The 22,836-nt window shown below is 44.0% G+C and overlaps 1 protein-coding gene across 2 annotated transcripts in view; it reads right to left on the bottom strand.

The window, feature by feature from the left end:
* The window catches only part of KLHL29 (kelch like family member 29), a 406,353-nt gene that overhangs the window by 31,480 nt on the left and 352,037 nt on the right, over positions 1 to 22,836 (bottom strand). For both annotated transcript variants that reach the window (XM_040598977.1, XM_040598978.1), the window contains exons 8-11: positions 22,533 to 22,792; positions 9,493 to 9,691; positions 6,664 to 6,846; positions 3,678 to 3,858 (exon numbers count right to left, since the gene is read on the bottom strand). In XM_040598977.1, coding sequence (XP_040454911.1) covers positions 3,678 to 3,858; positions 6,664 to 6,846; positions 9,493 to 9,691; positions 22,533 to 22,792 — 823 coding nt within the window. The remainder of the gene's footprint in view (positions 1 to 3,677; positions 3,859 to 6,663; positions 6,847 to 9,492; positions 9,692 to 22,532; positions 22,793 to 22,836) is intronic.

Raw genomic sequence — 22,836 nt, 5'->3', positions numbered from 1 at the left:
AATGGTGCAGCAGATGTATTAGGTGCAGTCAGGTGGCAGCATGTAGAGCTAAAATGGTCTGACATTTGTTTTTAAAAAACAAAGTGCAGTAAAAACATCTGGTAAGATTTTAACCATTTAGGATGGAATATTACAAGAACTACAGGAAAAAGAGGTGAAGAACAAGATGGAAACGGGGAGAAAATGTTATTCTCTCTGTTTTCAAAGACCTGTGGTGATGAGACATCCTGTAGTCTCCACGCTCTGGGGCTGCTAACTGGTGAGGTGAGGGTAGGTCACTTTGGACCGGAGACATGCCCTCCACCACGCCAGTGAATACACATCAAAACCTGGCCAAAGCTGTGCATGGTCATGCTTGAGCTAACTGAGCAAGCAAAAAGCGAAATGTGGCTGGGAAAGATAAGCTGCATGTGCACAAGGGGAGGTGGTAGGTGGCCCGATGAGGGAGGGTGTCCAGTGCCTTGCCCTTCACACTGGTGGCACTGCACAGGATCACATTGTGCATCAGGCCTGGAGAAACCCCTGTACCTCCGTCGGGGTGAGAAACAGGGCTATAAGATCAGATGCCTCCTTTGATGTGAAAAACTAACCAAAATCCAAGAGTGCATGACCCTGAAATTCAACACTGTGGGGAACAAGGTTAAACTCAGAGGTAAATGTAATTTTTGGCATCACCTGACTTAGAGCATATGATCATGTCACCTTATTATTTTAATACAGTGCTTTTGTAAGACCTGCTTGAATGGCAGACAGGTTTCCCTGCTCTTGAGAGATGGCAATCTCAATGTCCCACCAAAGCAATACAGTATCTGAAGAGCAAAGTGCAGCCCACTCAGAAATATGTGGGAGAATGTTGGTCAGTGGTAGCTCCTGAGGGTGGGGAAAAAGAAATGGAAGGCAGAGTCAAGAAGGGGGCATCAACTGTGCAGAAGACAGTAGAAAACTGAGCAATTAAAGTGACTTTAGTTTGTATTTTAATGTTTGCTTTTTTTTCCTAAGTTGCAACCCAAATTCAGAAAGCCTCATTGTTTACAAAAAGTGGGTAGAGTGACTTAAATTCCTGAACACTTGCACAAATTTTCCTGGTCCAAATGGGAAATGCTTTTGCCCGAAAAGGCCTGACTTTGCCCAGCACACCTACAAGGGCCAGCTTTTTCTCACCTGCATTTCTAACAGCAGACCCTGAAACATCCCTTCTGAACTGCACAGCTTCAGCCATGCCATGCTTTGCTTCTGTCATCCCCCCCCCCCCCCCCCCGTCACTTTAATACAAAGAATAAAAAAGGAAGCATCCCCAAACCTCTCTCATTCCTTGGCATAACCCAAAGGAGGCCACGCTGCACTTTTTCCATGGCTTTGTCTCACAAGTCTCTTTATAGACAATAGCAGATTAATTATAACCACGGGTTTAGCAAATCCCCATGACAAGACATCCTTATTGTGGTTGAGACAGCATGCGCTGAAATGATAGGAAGGAAATCTGCTCCTTTCCCACATAAAAGTCTCTTGGTGGGCTTGTTACCACTGAAAACCAGCAGGGCTGCTCTCACTGAGCCATGCAGGGCATGCCGAGGGCCTGAGCATGCCTGTGCAGCCTGCAGTGTTGTTCGTGGCAAGGGCTTGAGTGATTGAGAAGGAAGTAGAGGGAGTGACTTTGCTTGATTTGGGCTTCTTTCAACTGACCAACATTTTGGATGCTTTGTTAAAGAGAGACCGTGAGAATCAGAGCAGAGACAGAAATTACACCCTGGGAAAAATAAAAAAGAGACCATTTAATCGGTGACATCTATCAAGACATCTATCTGCAACAGCATTATTTCGATGTTCATCTTTATCAAGAGATGGAATTAAATGCTGCATCTCTTTCCTGGGCTTTCTCCTTCCCATGTTTACAAAACCATATCTGCTAGTTAAAAATGTACTGACTTAAATTACAGGACAAAGACCTTTGGAAATCAGAAGTAATCTGCAAAAATGGGTGAGATTTCCCTCAAAGCAAGTTCTGAGGGCAGTGCCCACCTGAAGCTCAGGGTTAAGGAGGGAAGCAACCCTCACATGTTGCATTCACTGCTATGATTCATCATTCCTTCTTCCCTGTCTGCATTTCCTGACTTGCTGACAGCATCATCACCGATGTTAGTTCTTCAGCCTGTGCCAAGGAACACAAAACTAGTGATGGCCATATGTGAATGGCTATCGCTCAGCACCAGATAGTGGAGGCCATGCATACAGACAACTGGCCTGTCCCATGCACTGAACTAGGTGGAAATCCTTTGGGGAAAAAAAAGTCATCACATAACTGAAGATTGTACCAAAAAGTAGATCTGTCGGCAGAAACTTTAGTTTTGGTATTTCTTAATTTCCTGTGTGTTTGACTTTGTAACAATAATAAACTTTTAATAGAGGTTTTGGTATTCAGTATTTACAGTATCTACTTAAATGAAAAAATACTACACCCCCCCCCCCCCCCAACTGAACATAAATTTTGCAGCACCAAGATCCAGAAATAATAGATAAAAGGCATCTTTAATCCTAACCTTTTGAAAAATGGTCTATTTTTTTGTTTTTCCAAATCTTTCTTAATGATCTATCCTTTTTTGGCTTGCCTTTTAAGGCAACTTTTACTGGAAAATGCCTGCTTCAAAATATTGCTGAAGAAGCATTCAAATTCAGCACTTAAAAGTGAGAAAAAGAAAAAAAAATCCTATTTTTGGTTGCCAGATTCACTAAGGAAAAACATTTCACAAAAATGTATCATTAATCTATTTGTCACAATGCATTTATGTTTGGGTAAGGCTAGGGCTGTATTGATCTTATTGGAATGGAATATTCTTTGCATTTCAAAGCGGTTTCTATTTTTTAATGAAAACATTGGTATGCATATAAAATTTATGGTTTTATTGAATGTTATGGTTGATGTGAATTTAGTTGGTTTTGGAATTCTACTTTGTGAAATGTTTCTTTTGTGCTTTTGTTCCTTCCTTTTTTTTTTTAAGTTCCATATGAGAAAAGGAAAATTTTTATTTCTGGAGTCTTCTTGAAAAGAGAAATTTCCATTCTTTCCCATCTCTATTCACCCCCTCTCAGCCAGGAATTCTGTTTAATTTTATAACTGTTTCCATTTATCGGTTGTTTTACTTGGAGCTTGGCAGGTCCCAGCCCCAGGCCAAGACCACCAAAGGGAGAATCTTCCTTCCAGCCAGGTCAAGGCTGAGGTGCTCTACCAGGATAGCACATGTGAGAAACTGACTTTGCTGTTGCTTTTTTGGGGTTTAAAAAAACCAAAAAGGATTATTGCAGTCTGTAAAGACTTTCATCAATACTAAATTCAAAGGAAGTTTATTAGTTCATTGTATAATCTGTGTAAAGTGTCCAAAGCAGCTTAATTCCTCTCTTCGCTCCCCTGAGCAAACTGACAAACAAACTGGCAGCTTTCGTCTTTGGTTTTGAAACAATGCTTTCCACTGAAGCTTTAAAAAGAAACCTAATCCTGCACACTTTCCTCCTTTCTTAGCTGCTATAAAAGCTTATTTTAACACATATAGCCCATTTGATGTATCCTTTAAAAGGGAAATGGTCCTTTAGCATAGCATGAAGAAAGAGATCCAGCAAACAGCATGGTTTTTTATTTTGGTGGTTTTGTTTTGTTTTGTTTTTGTCTTGTTTTGTTTTTTTACCTTTCCACATGGTCAACGTTGCCTGCCACACCGACCCCTCCAATGGTATAAATTTTCCCATCGTACACCAGACTGTTATGTCGACACCTTGGGACTGTCATGCGGGACACGAGGTTCCAGTTATCGAGCAAGGACATGTAACACCAGACATCAGCGAGCGTGACACCCGACTCCATGCCGCCTGGCACCGACATGTGGGTGAGGGAAAGAAAAGGGGAGAATTATGTGAGAACCTGGAATGGCAGCAGCTTTGCACAGCAATCAAAGCCAGTTACAAAGTAAAAACTCTTCAAATGACATTTGACTAATTAAAATAAATCACCCTCAATACTGAGCATCTGTTCCGATGATGCATATCTGTGTCATTTATTCATGCGCCCCAAAGGCTGGGTTTTTTTTAATAAGATGACAAGAAGAAATCAAGATGTCAGACTACGAGGGACATGTACATAAGGGGATAGACCCTTTTCAGTGTTCATAAATAACTTTGAGTCTATTAAATTACTGCAACACTTGCAAGAAGGTGTCAGGAGGCAAAGCCTATCTTGGCTTGTGAGACAGACCAGTCTGAAATCTAAAATGCTTAATACAGTGATGGATTGAAGCAACACATACATGGGCAGAATAAAGTCAGTGCTTGCACTGTAGGCTTAATGTTTAATTTTCAGCAACAAATTTCTTGTTTATTTTCATTTGCTGATAAAGAAAAGAACCAGCTGTACCACTCCTGTAAAATAGTTCAGGATGCTCCAGTGAAATATTTACATTGGTCATCTTTTAACTTCTGATTGAAGCTTCCAAGGTAGCTACTTAGTGGGTGTCTTACTATCCCCATTTTGAAGAACAAACAGGTGAAATGATTTATTTGAGGCCACACTAGGAGTCAGTGATTGCGCCAGGAAAATAACTAGACTCAGTTCTGTGGTTTAATGAGAAAACCAGGCTTCCTCTTTAGTATTTTGTTCTCCAAACCTATGCTATGCAGTGTGGGGTCCAGTACTTGGAGCTTGCAGGGGTTCGTTCCAACTTCTGTTCATTCCTCTTCCCTTTTTCCTGTGTAAGTTTCAGCAAAGCAAAATACCAACCAATACTCAGCTAGCTTTCCAGCCATGTGGGACTTTGGAGTTCTCCTGTTGTAGCCATTGAATACCATCAGGATGCTCATCCAGATTTAAGGGAAGAGCTGAAATAAGCTTTGAATTTAGGATTCAACAGCTTCTGTTAGCAGGTATGGCACAGCCTAAAATGGCTCTACATACTGGAAAGTAGTGCAGCTAAGAATAACTAAAAGTCAACATCTCACAAAAGCCTCCGTAGAAGGCTTTCGCTCCAGCAGCAAAACAAGCATGGGCAAAAAACCATCAAGGAAAAATTTCCAATCAATCCTTAGGGCCTCTATGCAGTATTAATGGAATTTAACACTGCAGGCAGCAATTTACTGCAGAAAATGCAGTGAGGGAACTCGGCAAGGGAAAGGCAACAGCTGCAACCCCTTACTGATACTGCCTGGTGCATCTGTGCTCGCAACCACATCCTTGGATCACACACATCTGCACCTCCCTGCCCAGGCTCCTCTTCTTTCCATCAAACCTGCACTCAGCTGCCATCAGAGCATCCTTCCATTGCCTGGTGGGAATTGCTTTTTCCCCTCCAGGCAAGCAGAGGTACCACCAGACTGCAAAAAAAACCCCACCTCAAAACAAACCACTGTGATGCTATGGGCGCACTGTAGACAGTTAGTTTGGGAGTTAAAGCCTTTTGAGGAGTGTGGTCTCAGTTTCATTGAAACCAAGATGATTATAGGGCTAGTGACTACTGTCAAAAGAGCAGTCTGAACAACAAGTACAAAACCTGAATGCTCCTGTAAGCAAATACCGTAAGTAAGTAAGGTCACATATTCAGCAGTCCAGCCTGTCTGTCTGAAATTCCATAACCCACCATTTAGACTCAACTACAGCCAGTATTTTAAATTGTGTTTCTATGGCAGCGAAATCTCTTTGCATGCTTGATGGTTGTTAGACCTATTTTCTTCATGTTGCAACTCCAAAATATTGCTGTTGACTGCTTTGGGGGAACATTAACGCTGCAGAGCAATGGAGAATGATAAAAGCAGGGAAATCCCTCTCTCCCAACCTCCCTCCCACTTGTCTTATTTTTTTCCTGGGGAGCAGCTGGGTAAAACTCCAGCATGTTCTTCTTTGTCTGTGCTGCCTATGTTGTAAGGAGAAAACTTCTCTCCCAGCCCAGTAAATCTGGGGGACAAATGGATTGAAAGCAGCCCTGTGGAGAAGGATTGGGGGATACTGGTGGACAAAAAATTGGAAATGAGCTGGCAATGCGTGTTGACAGCCCAGAAAGCCAACTGTATCCTGGACTACCTCAAAAGAAGTGACCAGCAGATCAAGGGAGGTGACTGTCCCCCTCCACTCTCCTAAGACCCCACCTGGAGTACGGCTCTGTTCAGCTCTGGGGTCCCCACCATAGGAAAGACACGGACCTGTTGGAGTAGGTTGGGAGGAGTGGTACATTATGGTCAGAGGGCTGGAACACCTTTCCTGTGAGAACAGGCTGAGAAAGCTGGTGTTGTTCAGCCTGCAGAAAAGGTGGTGCTGGGAAGACCTTATTGTGTCCTTTCAGTACTTGAAGGGGGCTTCTAAGAAAGACGGAGAGAGGCTTTTAACCAAAGCCTGTAGTGAAAGGACCAGAGGTAACAGTTTCAAACTGAAAGAGGGCACATTTAGATTGGACAGAAGGAAATAATTTATTATAATGAGGGTGGTGAGACACTGGCACAGGCTGTGCAGAGCAGCTGTGGATGCCCCATCCCTGGAAGAGCTTAAGGCCAAGTTGGACAGGGCTTTGAGCAGCCTGGTCTAGTAGAAGGTGTTCCTGCCCATGGCGGGGGAGTTGGCCTAAATGATCATTAAGGTCCCTTCTGACCCAAAGCATTGTGTGATTCTATGTTTCTATGACATCTGCTGCTTACCTGAGAGATAGATGTTGTCCCCAGCGCTGACCACACTGAAAAACTCCCGATCATAGAAAGGCAGGCTGGCCAACGGGTACCACTTGTTGTTTTGAGGATTTAAGCAAGTGACTGCTGTTAAAGCACGTTGATTCATGCCAATCATCTGCCGACCCCCAACTAAGACTATTACCTCGGCTACACCTAGGATTCAAGTAAGCAAAAAAAAAATTATAAAAATGTGTCATCTCTCAACCAGGCAGGAACCTATCAAGAAATAGCTGGAAGTCAGGGTAATTTTAATGTATATAAATCTGTTTCAGACCACGCAATCAAACCAAGAAGGGTGACAAAAAAGCTAGTCTGTGTGTGTGTGTGAGCAGTGGGTGAACATGCTTGGGAGAACTTGGGAGGGAGCGTGCCATCTGGGCAAAACACGAAGGGGAAAGAAATAAAAAGGCAGTTCCATGTAAAGATGTCCATTGACTTCAACACTGAGTGAGACCTGCATGTAGCAAATTCCTGTTCCACTGAAGAAAATGGGAATTTTGTCAAGCATTGTGATAGCCTTGGAGCTTGGTTATTATCCAGGGAAAGTACGTTTGGACTTTAACCTGAAGAAGGTGTTCTCACACTAAAAGCTAATGTCTGGAGGAGGTTTAGGGTGATCTCTCCACATGTACTCTATTAAAATATAATTTTCTGGTGGGTTGGTGTTTTTTGGGTTTTTTTGTGTGCTTTTCCCAGAGAAAGTAGGTTTTCCAGACATAGATTATGTGCTCAACCATGGACTATGGTCTTAGTGTACTACTAGGTGCTAGGAAATGTGACTGAGATAGCCCCTGCCCTAATATAGTTATTAACTGAGAATTATCTGTGCTTGAACAGCTCCCCCAAGCCCATGACACGCGGGGTGTACAGCAAGTCAAATTCTTTGTTCATGCAAATGGACAAAACTTTTGCAATCCACACATCAAAAGTTTTAATTCTCACTTCACAGCCAGATCTGAGTCAAATCTGATCTGAGTGTTACTCCAGACTCATCCCTGCAGTGATGGGTCACAGTTTAACTCTGGGACATTTTATGGCTCTAACCCCAAGAGTCAAGTGCTGGGGATAGTTTGGATTTAGCATTTAGGAGAGGTGTTAAAAATCTTTCTGCAGCAGTTGTAAGCCCCAGTGCAATCTGTTGCCAGGAGAGGTAGGCTCACAAGCAGGACCACGAGGCCATGAACTGGAAGGAATCACCATTTCAGGAGCTGTGCTTGTGGCTGGACCCGTTGCTGTGATGAGTTACAGTGCCCAGCCTACAGAGAAGTGTGCACAGGCCAGGGGGGGTCACAGGCACAGAAGTGAGATTGCCAGCAAGAGAGATTAGGAACTGCAGCAGAGAGAAGTGCATCCTCAGAGTAACAGATTATCGTCATTCTTCATTAGCATTTTCAAAAAATTTGTGTCATTCAAGCAAGGTTACTCTTTTAAAAGTTATTAAGTTAAAGTGCTGTACAGTTTTAAATACATATTTCTTAGTAACAAGAGATCATTATTTTTGTGCCATACCAGAAAATCTAATCACCTGCGCAAGACATAACTTGATTATAATCAATGACCTCGAGAGGGCATGTGACATGCTGCAGTGAGTCCACAAAGGGTGTTTAGAGATCCTTTGTGCCTACATGAATGCCGTTGATATGCAAAATAACATGATTCTATATAATTAGACTCTGACCTAAAAAACTATAATCACCCTCTCTTACCCCAAGAGAATCACTTTTCCCTCATCAACAAGCTTCTGGAAATGGATCGTACTACACCTACAATTTTATATACATAAAATAAGCACTTTTCAAAAATCCCTTCAAACATCACATCATTAGTTGTCTTCAATGAAAGACTTTTTAGGGTAGATTGTTATTGAAAGTCCTCTACACTTCATCATTCTGAAAGGTGCCTTGATGAGGCAGTCTCCAGAAGCTGCAAATGCCGCGGTTTGATATGCCATCTCTGTGCCACATTAGCATTACTGGTAGTCACATAAAGTTTTGCCTGGCTTTGTGATTGTACTTATGAGAGGCAGAAGTACAGGCAGCATGTTAAAACAATTCACCTGTTTCATTTTACTCCTTCTTGGATGCAGCTTTCCTAAAATTTTCCTACATGATATTTGCACCACTCTCTGTTCAGCAAATATTTAGGACATTTCTCACATTACCATGATACGGGCTTTGCTGGCAAACTGGGGAGCTGTGGTTTGTTTCATGTATTTTTCCAAAAAGGAAAATGCATGCATTCATGGGGTGAGAAACTTCTTGAACAGACATGGTCCTCTATAGCTGTTGGGCTTTTAAAAGGGAATATATCATGGGTGATCTACTTGTTTTGGAGGCAGCAGACAGCTGAACTGGTACTGTAAGACTTACTATATGAAAATAATATATTTAAGTCGGGCTGTGAAAGTGAAGCTGTTTTATGAATATTAGTCAGATTCTCCCCACAAGAGGCTGAATGGCAAAGAAGCAAATTATTCACCTAGTTTTGCAGCTAGAGAAACTGAGGCATGGAGGGCAAGGGGCTCACTTTCAGGATGATAGGGGAACACTCTGGTCTCTGCTGAAGAGAATAATTCTTAAAAATTAGTTTTCTTTTAAATCTTGTTTCAGAAGCATGCATCTAACCATTGGGATAGGTTCCTAAATGCTTGAGCAAAGTGGGAATGGAAAATCAAGCTTGAAATATCACCAGGCTTCGAGAAGGGGCCAAGGTCTGCGCTCCATCCCAGGGCACATCCTGGCCATGCCTGGGAACTGCTGCACTGGGGACATGGTGTTGTTGAAGGAAGTTTTGCTTTACCTGCAGAGAGCCTGGGCCGGGTCCTTGGCGTCTGCATCTCTTGTCGGGCATGCGGCAGCATGTGATAACGTTTGGCTTCGTTCACTAGATCCCGGCAAGCCTCTGAAGACTTTATCAACTCCTCATTGTCAACAACATTTAGCAGATAGCTGGGATGGATGAAGGGGAGGCGCACCACTGCCAGCAACTCTGCAGCATACTGTGAGAGAGGGAAAAATAATAACACACTGCAGCCTTCGTGCCAGAGTTCAGCTGCTCAGCATCTCCACCTCCTTCCCTGCAAACTGTCTCCTGACACCCAACCTGGAAAGACACTTGTCATGGATGCTGCATACAAGCCCTACCTAGTGACTGGGTGGGACAGAGACACTGCAGCACCTCGTGCTCCCCAACCCAGGCTGCTTTTGGACCCAGAAGACTGAAAATAATCTTCAAAAGGTGGCAACTCTTGTTATATAGCAGTGTGTGGAGGGATTTTTGAAATAAAAGCTCAGTCTGAACTCAGTCTGAACTTAACCATGAACATAACACGGAGTAAACTTTTGCATTTTCTGAATTAACCTTGAAATGTGAGCGTAGTTGCTGCACTGTAAAAAAACCAACCCAAAACAACTCTTTTCTGGCACTATAAATGTGAATTGAAAGCTGGTAAATAGGGTGGATTTCAACAACTGATATGGAAGAGACTGAATAATATCAGCCAATTTGCTAAAAAATCTTTTAATTAGTAAGGTTTATTTGGTGGAGAAACAAATTGCGTAGCTCTAGATTTTGGGGAAGTCAGACTCCAGAGGGTGCTATACAAATACTGACAGTAAGTTTCATCTTCTAAATAAATACATTAAACCTTGGAGGGCAAAGGACACCTGAGCAAATGAAGCTGTCTGTCACTGAACACAGCTTAAAGGAGAACAAAACCCCAAGAGAGAAAACTGCAATCGAAAAACCAAGAGTCCATCCCCAGATTATTCTTTTTATATATAATTGGTTATATCCCAACACAGCACAAGAGTACAGTGAAAAGCAGAATAACAGGAAAATGTGGTTCTCGAGAAGCAATGCACACAAACAAGAAGCAAACTAAGGGTGCGCAGCAAGAAAAGATAATTATCTGTTGTAATAAATATTCATATAGCAGCAGCATCCAAAGATCCCAACTGGGATTGAGGCCAGAATGCAAATAAATATCCCTGAGGTCCATGTGACTGGTCCTGAGAAACGCTGGGCACCAGCAGCATCTGCTGGCCTGCAGATGCCTCTGGTCTTCCAGAAGCTGCTTGGCTCTCACTTTCTATTTCAGCAGCATGCCTGTCCCTGCAGCATGAGAGCCAAGTCACAGCAGGAGCAGGGATGGGAATGGGGCACGGACAGAGTGAGATGGGAGGGCAGGGATGTGGCCTGGGACAGCTAATGGGCTGGCCAGGCAGGGAAGGACGCAATGACACCCAGGACTGCTTCCAGGGCTGCCCCTTTCCCCACCCAAATTGAAGAAGTAGGCTTCATTTAGGAGGAAAACTGAGGATTTCTCCTCCCAACAGCAATTCCCACTGCTCTCCTGCAGGAGAGCCACGTCAGCCTGGTGCAAGCTCAGTCAAAGCAAGGAGGTAACAAGGGGGCTGAGCCCATGTGCCTGCGGGACCATGGCAGCAGGGAGCCCGACTCCCAGCCCCTTGCTCACCAGCCCGCTTCAACACCTGGGTCGAAAATTTTAGGTACAGCCTGAAGAGTTGAGGCCTGTCCACTCTGCAGTTGTTTGGGGATCAAAAAGTTGTTTGGGTGACACAAAAGGGATGGAAAAGTGACAGTGCTTGTCTTCTGAAAAAACCCTAACCCATATGAACCGCGAATTCATGGCTTTTCACTGTTAGCTCTGGTGTGGCACAGGGCCGAGCAGGGCTTGAAATCACTTCATCAGCCTCCAAACCAGACAAGAAGAAACTCCTCTCTTTTCCCTTGCTGAAATCCACTTCCAAGGCGCTCTCTAGGAGGTAAAACGGCTGCTCCCCTCCCCTGGAGTCACAAACGTCAGGCACTTGGCTGCAGATACCGTAATGCCATTAAATGGTACCTTGTAGGAGAGGGAGCAGTGGACATATGGCAGTGGGTGGTAAAGCTCTGATTTCAGGAAGTGCTTTTTTTAAGAAGGTTGGGGGCGTTTAACCTTACATGAGAGCCAAGACGAAACGTGGCATTAGGACATGGGAATAATGTGGATAGTGGGTATACTGGGTACGAGCCAGACAACCCCCACGGGGGAGGTTAATCCCCACTACAGCTGCTCAGGAAGCAGTACGAGTCGCTAAAGGGCAGTTTAAATAAAGTTGTAAAATATATGGTGTATAGTGGAGCCAGCACCTTCCGTCTGTGTGGTGGGATGTGCCAGAACTGCCCCTGATGCTCCCAAGGCAGGTCTGTGCTGGAAGCAGCTGCAACACAAAGCAATGCGAAACACAGGTGCTAACAGTTGTGCCACTAAATTAGGATATGGGGTTTGACAGGCACCATGATGTCCCAAAGCTGAGTGTGAATCAACATTGGGAAGAGAGCTCCCCTCCGGCAGTGACAGAAGATTCCCATGGGCCCAGCAGAACGACTGCCTGCATGTCCCACCTTCCCCAGAATAAATGGGGCAGCACCGCTGGCTAAGCACGGTGAGCTCTCCCTCTCGCCCACCTTGCTTTAATTAGATAAGTGAGAAAATGTGATTATGTTTCTCTCTTGCATTCCCCCTCCCTCTTTTGTCTGAGCTCGTGGCTTATTTTGAAGGGGAATAATAATTAGAACACGTTGCTCCCTTTCATCAGCTTGAAAGTTAATATCACGTATCAAAACCGATGTCACTTCTCACTCTTCTTCTTCCCTTTGCTCAAACAGCTAGAAAAAGCCGTCTGTGTGTGTATGTGTGTGTGTGTGTGCACGACCGCACGCAGTCGCGACTCGGGCTCATCACTGATAGCATTAAGGGTACATATAATCGCAGTGTTTTTCACCAAGCGATTTGAAGAGGACGTACCATCGCATCTCTAGAAGACAGGAGAGGCTTTTATGAACCAACGGCTTTTCGCACCATCTCTTTTAAGCACTATAGTCAAGGGTGAATTTCATTTAGCCTCACTGATTTAAGAATATTCAAGTGATTTAGGCAATCAGCAGTCTTATTCTTTTGGATTCTCTCTTACGAAGGCTTCCTAGTGCCGTTAGCTATGATTGTACTAAATATCCTGTTACTATTATACTTTTCATTTAGACTGAAATAAGCACTGTAAAGCATTTCAACCTCCTCACCATTTGTTATTTGCTCTCCATTCTCTGTCATCTTTCCGTTGTTCCTCATACAGCCATGAAATAGCTACTGCACCTATTGATGTTACCAGCTTTTATTAAAACAGAAGAATACCTGCACAAGGCACATTGCCAAGTTCAGCAGACAACAACCTCGGGTCCCTGGAGTTGTAGTTTGTGCCTGTAACCCTGGGGATGTTTTCTTCTCGCTACTTGGCTGCAGGCGCTGGCTGGACAAGTAGAAATACTTCTTAGGTCTTTGCTAGGAATCACTTACGACTACTCTACAATCTGCATCACATGCCAGGGTGAAGCAGAGAATATTAATGCCCCTTCTGGCCTAGAATTAGGAGTTAACAACTCATAAACATGGAACACCATGCCTCAGCTCCTTGAAAAGGGACATCGTTATGCAAAAATCTAACAGATTTATTGTTTAAAGTGCTAGAGAACTTTTTGAACACTGTCAGGATTGGTTTTTCAGGTGACATGAGCCTCAGTAGAGCTCCCGTTGGATGCTGGATGAAGGGAGATGCTTGGGTTTTGCACCAGCAAAGGTTCTAGTCCATGAACTCCTTGCTGAGCGGTGATGCTGCCGGCTACCCCCATGGCACCACGCACAGCCAGGGTGATTCTGCAGGAGCCAGGGCACCGCTACCACATTAGCAAAGGCTTTTTGGACAGTCACTGTGGACACAGCACAGCAGCAACTTTTGAGAGATGCTATCTGGCCTGCTTCAAGACACTGAAAGCAATCACAAGTGCGTTTTGTAAAAACAGGAAAAGAAAAATCTTAGGAGATCTTATCTTTCCTTAATTACCTAAACATTTCAGGGGAGAGATTCAGCTCATGATTTGGACACCTAAATAGGTACATACAAGCAAGTATTTACTTGTCAGTTAGACATGTGTAAACTCATGTTATAATTACTAGAGATTTAGTCAACACACTTAGCACAGTCCTCACAGCAATCTGAGCTGAGAGGATGTATCACACACCAGAGGAGACAGAGTATCAGTGTCCCCTTCTGGCCTAAAACTGTGAGCCATCAGCTCCTGGGAAAGGGAGTGTGTTCCTCAGACCATGTCCCATTGAGATGTCTACAACTAGACATCAACCCAGACTGGAGGGTGATTAATTCTCCCATCTGGTGGGAATTTTCACGTCTATTTGCCCTGGGTGCTGTGCTCAGAAGGTCACAATCGTGCTAAGAGGAAGCCTAAATGTTATCATTGGGTCAGCGTTAACTCAGAGGGATATATGATCAGCACGATCCACTATACCTTGAAGCTGACTCTTTCAAGCCTTTCCCTAGTAATCTGTTCATCTGTGTTAACTCCCATCTCAGTAGGCAGGCCAGAGCTCGAGCAAACTAGATTACAAAACAGCTGAATGCGTTTTTATTTTTGTTCCTGGTTGGTAGTTTGAGTGAGGACATTTACTTTGCTAAACTTTTCGTGGCATTTCTTCTCCTACTAATTATATCAGTGTTATGAACGCTTCCTTGCAAGTGGGCTTTGTTCTGGTATCTCCTAAGTCTCAGTTACAAAACTCTCTTCAGTATCACATTAAAAACAATCTTTTTATTTTCAGTTCTCAAATCCAGTAAAATCCTCACAGGTATTCACCAAAAGGACTATCAGAGTGCTCCTGCATAGACTTGGGCTACAACAGCATACAGTTAGTTTTAAAAGGAAATACGTTTACTGCTACAGAGTCAAATTTCCTGCTTCTTAAGTGCTACACTGGAAAGCTCTGAAGATTTTTAACATTTTTGAAGTAATGCCCAGAGAGGTTAAAATAATATTTCCCTTATGCCTTATAACTCATCTGTCGCTCTAGCTTACTGTTCTTCCTACAAAGGACCCTTTGTGCTATCCGCCTAAAGAAACAGGCTTCAGCTAGAAATACAAATACAGAAGTTCAATTACCCACGTTATGACAGGGTTTTGCTGCAACAAACTGCCGTTTCAGCTCTTTTTGCATAATTCCAATAGCGTTTTTAAAAACGTTAAGAAGTAAGAATATATCTGATTCATCTGAGAGCTACGAAGGAGATTTATATTGTCTCATGTAAACTTGTCCCTTGTCTTGCACTGGCCTAATCCCAGAGCTGTAGCAAGGACCACCTCAGACAGCAGAAGCCAGCAGGGACAGATCCGAAGCAGAATCAGTTCTCCACTGCATAAAACTCCTTCAAATGAGAAGAGGGCACTCCATTAAAACCCGCCACCCAAACCCTCTAAACCAGCAGCTTCTAGCCTTCGATGCCTACCTGGTGGCCAGGTTATGAACCTCCCAGTGGGCTGTGCCGATCGTGATGGCTGGGGATATGGTGTGGTGGCCACATGAGAAGGCACACCAGAGTGGTGACAGGAGCAGTCTCTCCCTGCAACCACCTCCAGCCCAGCCCAGGCTTCCCCAGCAGGTTACCCAACCTGATACTCAAAATATTGCCGGCTCCAAGTTTACAAAATGCAAGTTCAGCAGGGAACTGGCTGTTTTGGGGAAGCCAAAGCTGCTGGTGCCCTGCTTTGCCATTCTCAGAAATAAGCCTTTTTGGGCTAGATTTTCACCGCCCTGCCCTGCTACTCGGTAACGAGGGTACTTGCTTTGAGACATCTAACCCCTGGGTATTATGAGACACGCTGTGTTTCCAGTAACCTCCTGCACATTTCTACACCCAAGGTCATACCCAAACCCAACCTAATCTCTCTGGTGCACTTGGTATATTTATTAATTACCCATATTGACTTCTTGGAATTGCAATGGTGCCTTTAGATTAAACAAAAAGGCTTGGTAGCATGTCAGCTGACAGCCTCATAATATCATGAGATAAACATGTGGCAGAAAATCTGATTCACAGGCACTGGGTTCAGCTGGTGGCTCGGTGGCAGGATGCCACGTGCATAAATCTCATGCCTAGCAAGAAGAAAGGAGCAGCCCCTCTGTCTTGCTGAAATAAGGCTTCAATGTGACATGTTTATGGCAGCACAGCTGACTAAACACTGTAATGTCATCAGCGCCGGGTAAAATGAGCTGCTGTCCTCTTCTCCGAACTGTTTGCAAAGCAGCACATGGGAAGGTATTTCTAGCAGTAATATGACGAGGTTTTTAAATATGCAGGAAGATAAATCATTGGTCCATCATACTTGGAGATTACCTGATACTAAGGCTTAAAAAACCTTCACTCTTACCATGCAATCTCTAGCTTGCTGACTAAACTCTTATCAAATAAAACTCTCTAAGTTCCCCCAAAGGTTGCTGCAGAGGGGAGTGGCCTTTCTTTTGTTTATGGGCAGCCACCTATTCAAACACAGGTATGCACACAGATGCACCACAAAAGCACACTGCCAACAACAAAATGGCTGAAGCTTCTAAGACACTTCACAGAACCAAGTAAACTCATGACACATCCCTCCCAACAACACACTGACACACGAATCCACATGCAATAATTCTCTGAAATGCTTCTTGCCTATGGTATAGAACGATTTTGTTACTTGAGGTTGGTCCTGAGCGCTGGGGCCATGTGCAGCACAAGGCAATGCAACTGAGCATGTGTGAGGAGCTGCTTGCTGACCTGTGTCTTTGTAAGGTTGTTTCAGCAGAGAAATATTTTGTAAAAAATAGGAAAATGTGTTGGAAAAGCCACAAATGAAGAGACTAAGAGGACTGGGAGACAAGAGAACTCCTCAAACCAATTTAAACTTCAGAGAAATAATTCAGTAGATTTTCAGTCAAGGGTATCCCTTTAAAAAAAACCTAAAATTTTTGTAAGGGGAGAATTTAAGGAACGGAACTGCTAATGTCACCTGTGTCTACTTTTTTTTTTCTGTTATATTTAATGCATTTTTTTCCTCCACTATATAGCTAAGGGCATGTTCCTGCACTGAATCTGTTCCTGCTGCTGCCTTTTCTTCTCCCTCTATAAGCCTATACAGTCTCTAAGTGTGTCTGCAAAAGCTTCATTTAAATCTGAGCTCTTTGAGCAGCCTGTCCCTGGGAAATCACAGGGGTTACCACTCATCCCTTGCATTTTTCACTTTCAGAGAAATTGGAGCTTCTTGCACTTTCATTATGGCATCTTTTTGAATTTGTCTGCTCTTCCCACAAATGGATTTCAAAGCATCAGGGTAGTGTGGGCTTTTCAAAGAAGCCAAACTGAACTGTAATAGACTGTTAGTGCCTAATTCACTTAGGCTCCCTTGGAAGCTTCCTTTTCATACTTACTCCAACCCTGCTTTCCTGAAGCTTAATGCCCTTAAGTACATTGATTGATCAATTAATTTCCTATTATGATGAATTCAAGTAATTTGTACATGCTGGTATTGGGTATCAGCTTCTGAATATATCACTACCCTCCTGTCACTGCAGAGCAAAGTTGGGATTGTGATTGTTCCCTGTCAGATTCTCCATTTTCTTGCAGCGAGTTACTCTTCTGCATAACTTTGGAGACTTTTTAAAACATACCTGAGAAATTATGCTGCCATCTCAACAGCCTAACTGTAGACCAGGGATCTTTCATCTGCTCTCTCACGGTTACCAACACCTTCTCCTCTGTAGGATCCTGCCTCAGAACTCCCATTCTCTGTCACTTCCAAAATATAGCTCATGGGCATTTGTAGCATTTTTGACATAAATCCTCTTCTCCTTCCCTCCATCACCTTTTCCTGCCCTCACTGACAGATACAGGGCTTTCAGGTGGGTTTTGTGTTTGCTTAGACTAATTTGCTATGTCTCAAATTCATCCCAGTGGTCCCTACTATTGTTACACCCCTTGCATCCTTCCCGGTAACTCCTCTCCTTGGGGCTTCACACACTTGTAGACCTTTATCCCTCTTTAGTTGTCATTAGGTCAAGTCATGCATATTCACATCTTTTAATCTTTTTTTTTTTTTTTTTCCCTCACATCAGTTCCTTCAGTCTTTTAGTCATTTCTGTTGCTCTTCTCTAAATTATCTCCAATTTGTCTACGCATCTTTGGTTCTCAGGCACCACGAAGATGCTGTTTAGACAAATTTGCCTCTGAGGACACAAGTTCATAGGCGGCTTGTTAATCCCTTTATGGTACAGACATTTCATTTTGCTGCTGGACACCGCGATTTTAAACAGGGTTTGAAAAAATGGCACATGATTATATTATGTCCTCGCAGAGCGCTACAGAATATGACTGCCATTCAGCTGAGCCTCTTGTCTGTCACTCCTCGCTGCAGTACCAGCCTCTCTTCCAGCAGTACTTCAGGCAACTTGTTAAAATGTTTGTCCTCTCCTCACTTTTCATCCCTCCTCAGGGCGAGAGGGAAGCTTCATGCAACTGGGAGTCTTGTTTTCCCAGGCTTTCTGTTATTAATAAATGTGTTACTATGTTTTTTAAATCAGAGAAAGCAGATACAACTTTGGACTTGGAGCAGAAGGTGGGAAAGTTTCCAATGAGCTTTGATACGTCTGCGCTCTGAGCAGGCAGCAATGCTGCACATCCAGCACATTCACATCTTCCCCACCCCGCGCTGACGCTGGGCTTGACTGCATCTCTGCAGTCGTTAGTGACTAACTCTGGCTGTCGTTAGCACCAGTGGGCAATACAGCTCCTTATCCACCGAATCCTCCCAACAGCCCACGTGGGAGGCATCACTTCCCTCCAGCTTATAGTGTAAGAAATGGGGGCAAAAGGGTGAAACAACCTACCCAAGGCCGTGCAGAGAGCTGGGGGCTGAGCTCAAGTGGAGACTGCTTGAGGCCCGGTAGAAATCTTTGCTTGTTCAGACAGCTCAGACCGTGCTTGTTTCCAGACAGTAAAGCCTCCATTATACAATGTATTTTTTGCATGAGTTCGCCGGAGTTGTAATAAACTTATCAAGGGGATAACTGTTAGGATAAACCCTACAATCTTGTCCATCAGTCAGGAAGAGAAATAAGTAGAAAAACACAGTAGATTCAGCTCTTCCAGATCTGTCAGTCGGCTGCAGGCTTTCCACTCAGTGACAAGTAATCAAGAGGGCTCCTACAAGCAGCACGCTGTGTCCGCTGGTACAGGAAATTACCTACCTCATCCAGATCTCACATCACAGGCTGCTTCTTTGGTTACACCAATTTTACGTGACCGCACTACCAGCAGCACTAAAATAGCTTCATAAACTTTACCGTATGAGCTGGCGCACTGCTCCAATACGCTGGATACAGTTATTTACCAAATCCTAGCTTAACATATGTCATTTTCTGAACTGCCTCTTTGTCTTACGTAGATGGATCAGTAACCTTTAAAGCACTGTTATTCTCTCTTTGTAACAAGGCTCGGGTGCTGTCTTTTGTAATGCCACAGATGACTTTTATAAGTACCGTAAGACTTTGTATGAGCATAATTTCCAAAATTAAAAGTCAGTCAGAGCGCAGCTTTTCAGCTTGCCTTGCAAGCAAATCCTAGTTCCTTCCCTGCCACTGACCTCCAGCCTGGTGGGGAGAGAATTAATAAAAGCAGAAACAATTAGATACCTGAAGCAGAGCTTTTAGCAAGGCAGAGAAGAGCAGGAAGATAGCAAACTCAATGCCCTTCCAGGAGAATGGGAGGCTCCATTAAAAGTCTCCTTCCCAGAGGCTGGCCAGCAGGGGAGGCAGTGATGGATAAGTTGTTGTAAGAGTGCGGCACAAGGAGCTGTGGGTGTGGGGAACACAAGTGGTGAGACTTACTGTCCCCAGGTGTAAGCTTGCACTCTAGAGTAACACAAAGCCATTAAAAGCCCAAGGAGTTTTGGAGGGCTGCAACTGCTGTGCGGGCAGGGGGTGCAGATTTAGAAGGCTCCTTCTCCAAGCTCCTCTGTGGGGATGTCTCTGCTGAGCGAGCCCCTGCCAGGCTTTGCCAGGGAGGATGGACATGCAGGTGAGACAAGGAGCACAGACCTTTCCCTGTTTCTGGCAGACATCCACCTTTGGAAGCTTGGAAGAAGCTGCCAAAGACATATTTTAATCACCTGCCATTAGAGTTACTGAAAATAAAAACTTGATGATAGAGCCTAGCCTGTCAGGCAAAAGGAGATGGGGAGAGGGGAGATACGAAGCAAATGCAGGGCCTGGATTTCTAGGGTTTAAGATTTAACTGCCAGGACTGACAGGGAGAGAGAAATAAAACCAGGCCAGTTACCTGAGGAATGCAGTAGAGCAGGAGTGATGCTCTGGGGCTGTTGCAGTACATGGCTAAAACCTATCCAGCAACTGTCCCAACTGCTCCCACCGGCTGGGTGCAGAAGCAACAATTCTGTTTCTGCACTGGTGTCCTCCATGTGCTGGTTGCCCACCCCAAAGAGTCTAAAGGGAGCTGAGCGAATCCATCTCACCAAACTGTTAATAAAGTCAAAATATCCATGCACAGCTCCTGCAACAAGGTCCACCCCGTGTTTGGTATTGCCATGGTTGTCCAGTTCTGCAAAGCTTTGAGCAAGCAGCCTGTGCATCTCACAGGAGCTTGGGCTGTTCCTGGCACGGTGGGCCTTGCCACAGAACAAGCACAAATTTTCACTCATCATCTTTATCAGAAATAAGATTATTTAGGCCTATCTTCCCTCCTATCCACCATCAGAGCTATTTGTTCCTGAGCTCTAAAAATGAAGAAGTCATTATTGTAAAGATGGTACTTTTCATGGTATGTATGAGTTCCGACTTACAGAAAATAAGTACCTATTTAACTAAGAGCTTTATAATAGATCAAGCAGTGCACAGAGTACAAAAAAAGTGAGAGCCACAATCCAAAGTAACTAGTTTAGTGGTAGGATTGGGCATGAAAATAGTTATCTGCTTGGTATCTTTAATATTAATTTATTCAAGACCCTCATATCTGGATAAACACAAATTAAAAATTTAAAGCCCTTGTAAAGAAATGCACGAAACTAAAGCATCACAGAGAAATTTTGAGAAGCAAATAAAACTGCCATTGTAAACTACAAAGGCACTGCAGAACCAGGACAGAGGGGAAGGAAACTTGGAAAAAAAAACAACCTAAAAAAGCAACCCAACTGCAACATGAAAGGAAGAGAGGAGATGGCAGTGGTGGCAGCAGCAAGAAGGGGCACGAAAAGCCATCACTATAAAAAATAAGTTCATAACATTACCGCAGCAGGTGCAGAAGGAAATATTTAAATCAGCAATTTTGAAAATGTAACTTGAACCGCCTGGTGGGTGACACTTTCTGTTTGTACCATGCAGATGGGCTCCTGCCGCAGGGCTCCTGTACCTGGCCCTTGGGAATAATCCCCAAGGTTGCGTTAGGTTCAGAGCTGAGAGCTGCACAGCGTTGACTGCTGTCATCAAACTGTAAGCAAGTAGTGAAATAGTCTGTAGAACAGTGTGCTTTTCAAGGCCAGCAAGAGCCAAAAAGGCACCCATTTCAATAAGTCAATGATATTCTGTAAATGTTCTGTGCAATAATAATATTGGGCAATACTAAATGGCATCTCTGGCACATGGAGGAGGTGGTCAGAGAGAGCGGCAGGTCCCCACCACAGGACTGCCCTGCTGAGCTACATCACCTGCTCACACAGGGCAGGACAAGTTTGGACAAAGGCCCTGGGGGCTGCAGGCTGCTGGCAGGGGCAGCACAGGCAGCCAGGCTTGGCCTGGCATGGAGTACCCTACTGTCCTTAATGTCCCTACCCTCATCCAGCTGCCCGGTGAGGTTGGGAATTGCTATTCCTCCCACTTTCCAGGTGAGGGATGGAGGTGCATCTGCTCCTGATCACACGCAAAGATGCATTTAATACCCCATTGTATGTTTAGATGCTTGAATTCCCATTTAAATCAAGAAGGTACAGCCTTTCCTGATGTGAGACAGCATCAACAATGTGTGGCCAAGTGCTTCCCTGAGTCCCAGTCTGGTCCATAAGCAACTGGGCTGTCCTTAAACCAACCAAAACTGTGACTGGGGATCAACAGAAGTTGGTCTTGCCAGGATAGACCAGAAGCTTTGGCCTCCAAAGCAGGGGAATGGGAGAAAACATCCCCCTTCTGGGCTTTGTTGGCAGAACTGGCCTCCAAAAGGAGAGGTTTTGGGTTTAGACCACCACAATTCACTGCCCACAAAAGCTGACTTGCAAGAGCTGCACTGAAGGTAAGTGGCATGCTTTTAACTATCACCAGGGATGTCTTCTGGTCCCCAGCACAATCATCAGCCTCCTAACAATCATTTCTTCTAGCTTTTATCTGGAGACAGTGCTGGGCAAAGTAACACACTCAGTTTCTTCAGTCAAGAACAGACTGCATAGCTCAGATAGTTGAGGAAAGGCTAACTCTAATAAATATAGAATACACAAGGGGTTTTCTAAGCAGCCAGTAAAGATACGGAATCTTTTTTTTAATGTACTGAAGTTATACTCATTCAGTATGTGGCATCAAAAGAAATACAGATTTTCTGACAGTTTATTTCCCACTGTTAATAAAATGCATCCCTTTCTTAAAGCAGCATCTCACACAACTCTAATCCTTCCGAATTTATCTCTGACCGGCTTGCAGGCAACAACTCGAGGCCCTAGCTTTGCACCATGCATGTCACAAACGAGTCTTTGATTCTAAATAATCAGATATGGGGATCAGATTTTGAAATTACATACATTTTGTGCATAGCCTGCATTCCCTTTCTCTTTTTTTATCTGAACTGCCCATCCCATCTCCTACGCACCCTCATGTTTAAAATTGCATGGGGATGGTTTCTATTTTAATAGAGGCATTCATGGTAATGGAGCGGAGTGAGGCTTGCTGAGATTATTTTTACCTGAGCTCTGATCGCAGCGTCCTTCTTAATCCACTTTATCACTGTTTCATACACCAGCTCCTCCGCTTTGGTGTTCAGGCTGTCATTGGACATGTAGGAAATGAAGTCGTCTTTTGAGATATTAAGGATCTCTTCTTGGTTTGCCACCTCTGGGAAAATTTGCAGGGCATACGCTTTGGCCATGTTGTACAGTTCAGTGCACTGCATGGCTTCAGCCATGGCTAATATTCCTAAGCAGTTGCTAGCAGTCAGCTGTTTTTCTAAAAGGAGAAAAAACCCCAAAAAACAAAGCAAGTGAGAATTA

This window comes from Falco naumanni, chromosome 6 (assembly GCF_017639655.2).
Source record: "Falco naumanni isolate bFalNau1 chromosome 6, bFalNau1.pat, whole genome shotgun sequence".
NCBI lineage: Eukaryota > Metazoa > Chordata > Aves > Falconiformes > Falconidae > Falco > Falco naumanni.
Note: the sequence above shows the minus strand (reverse complement) of the source record. Positions and strands in the feature narration are given on the sequence as shown.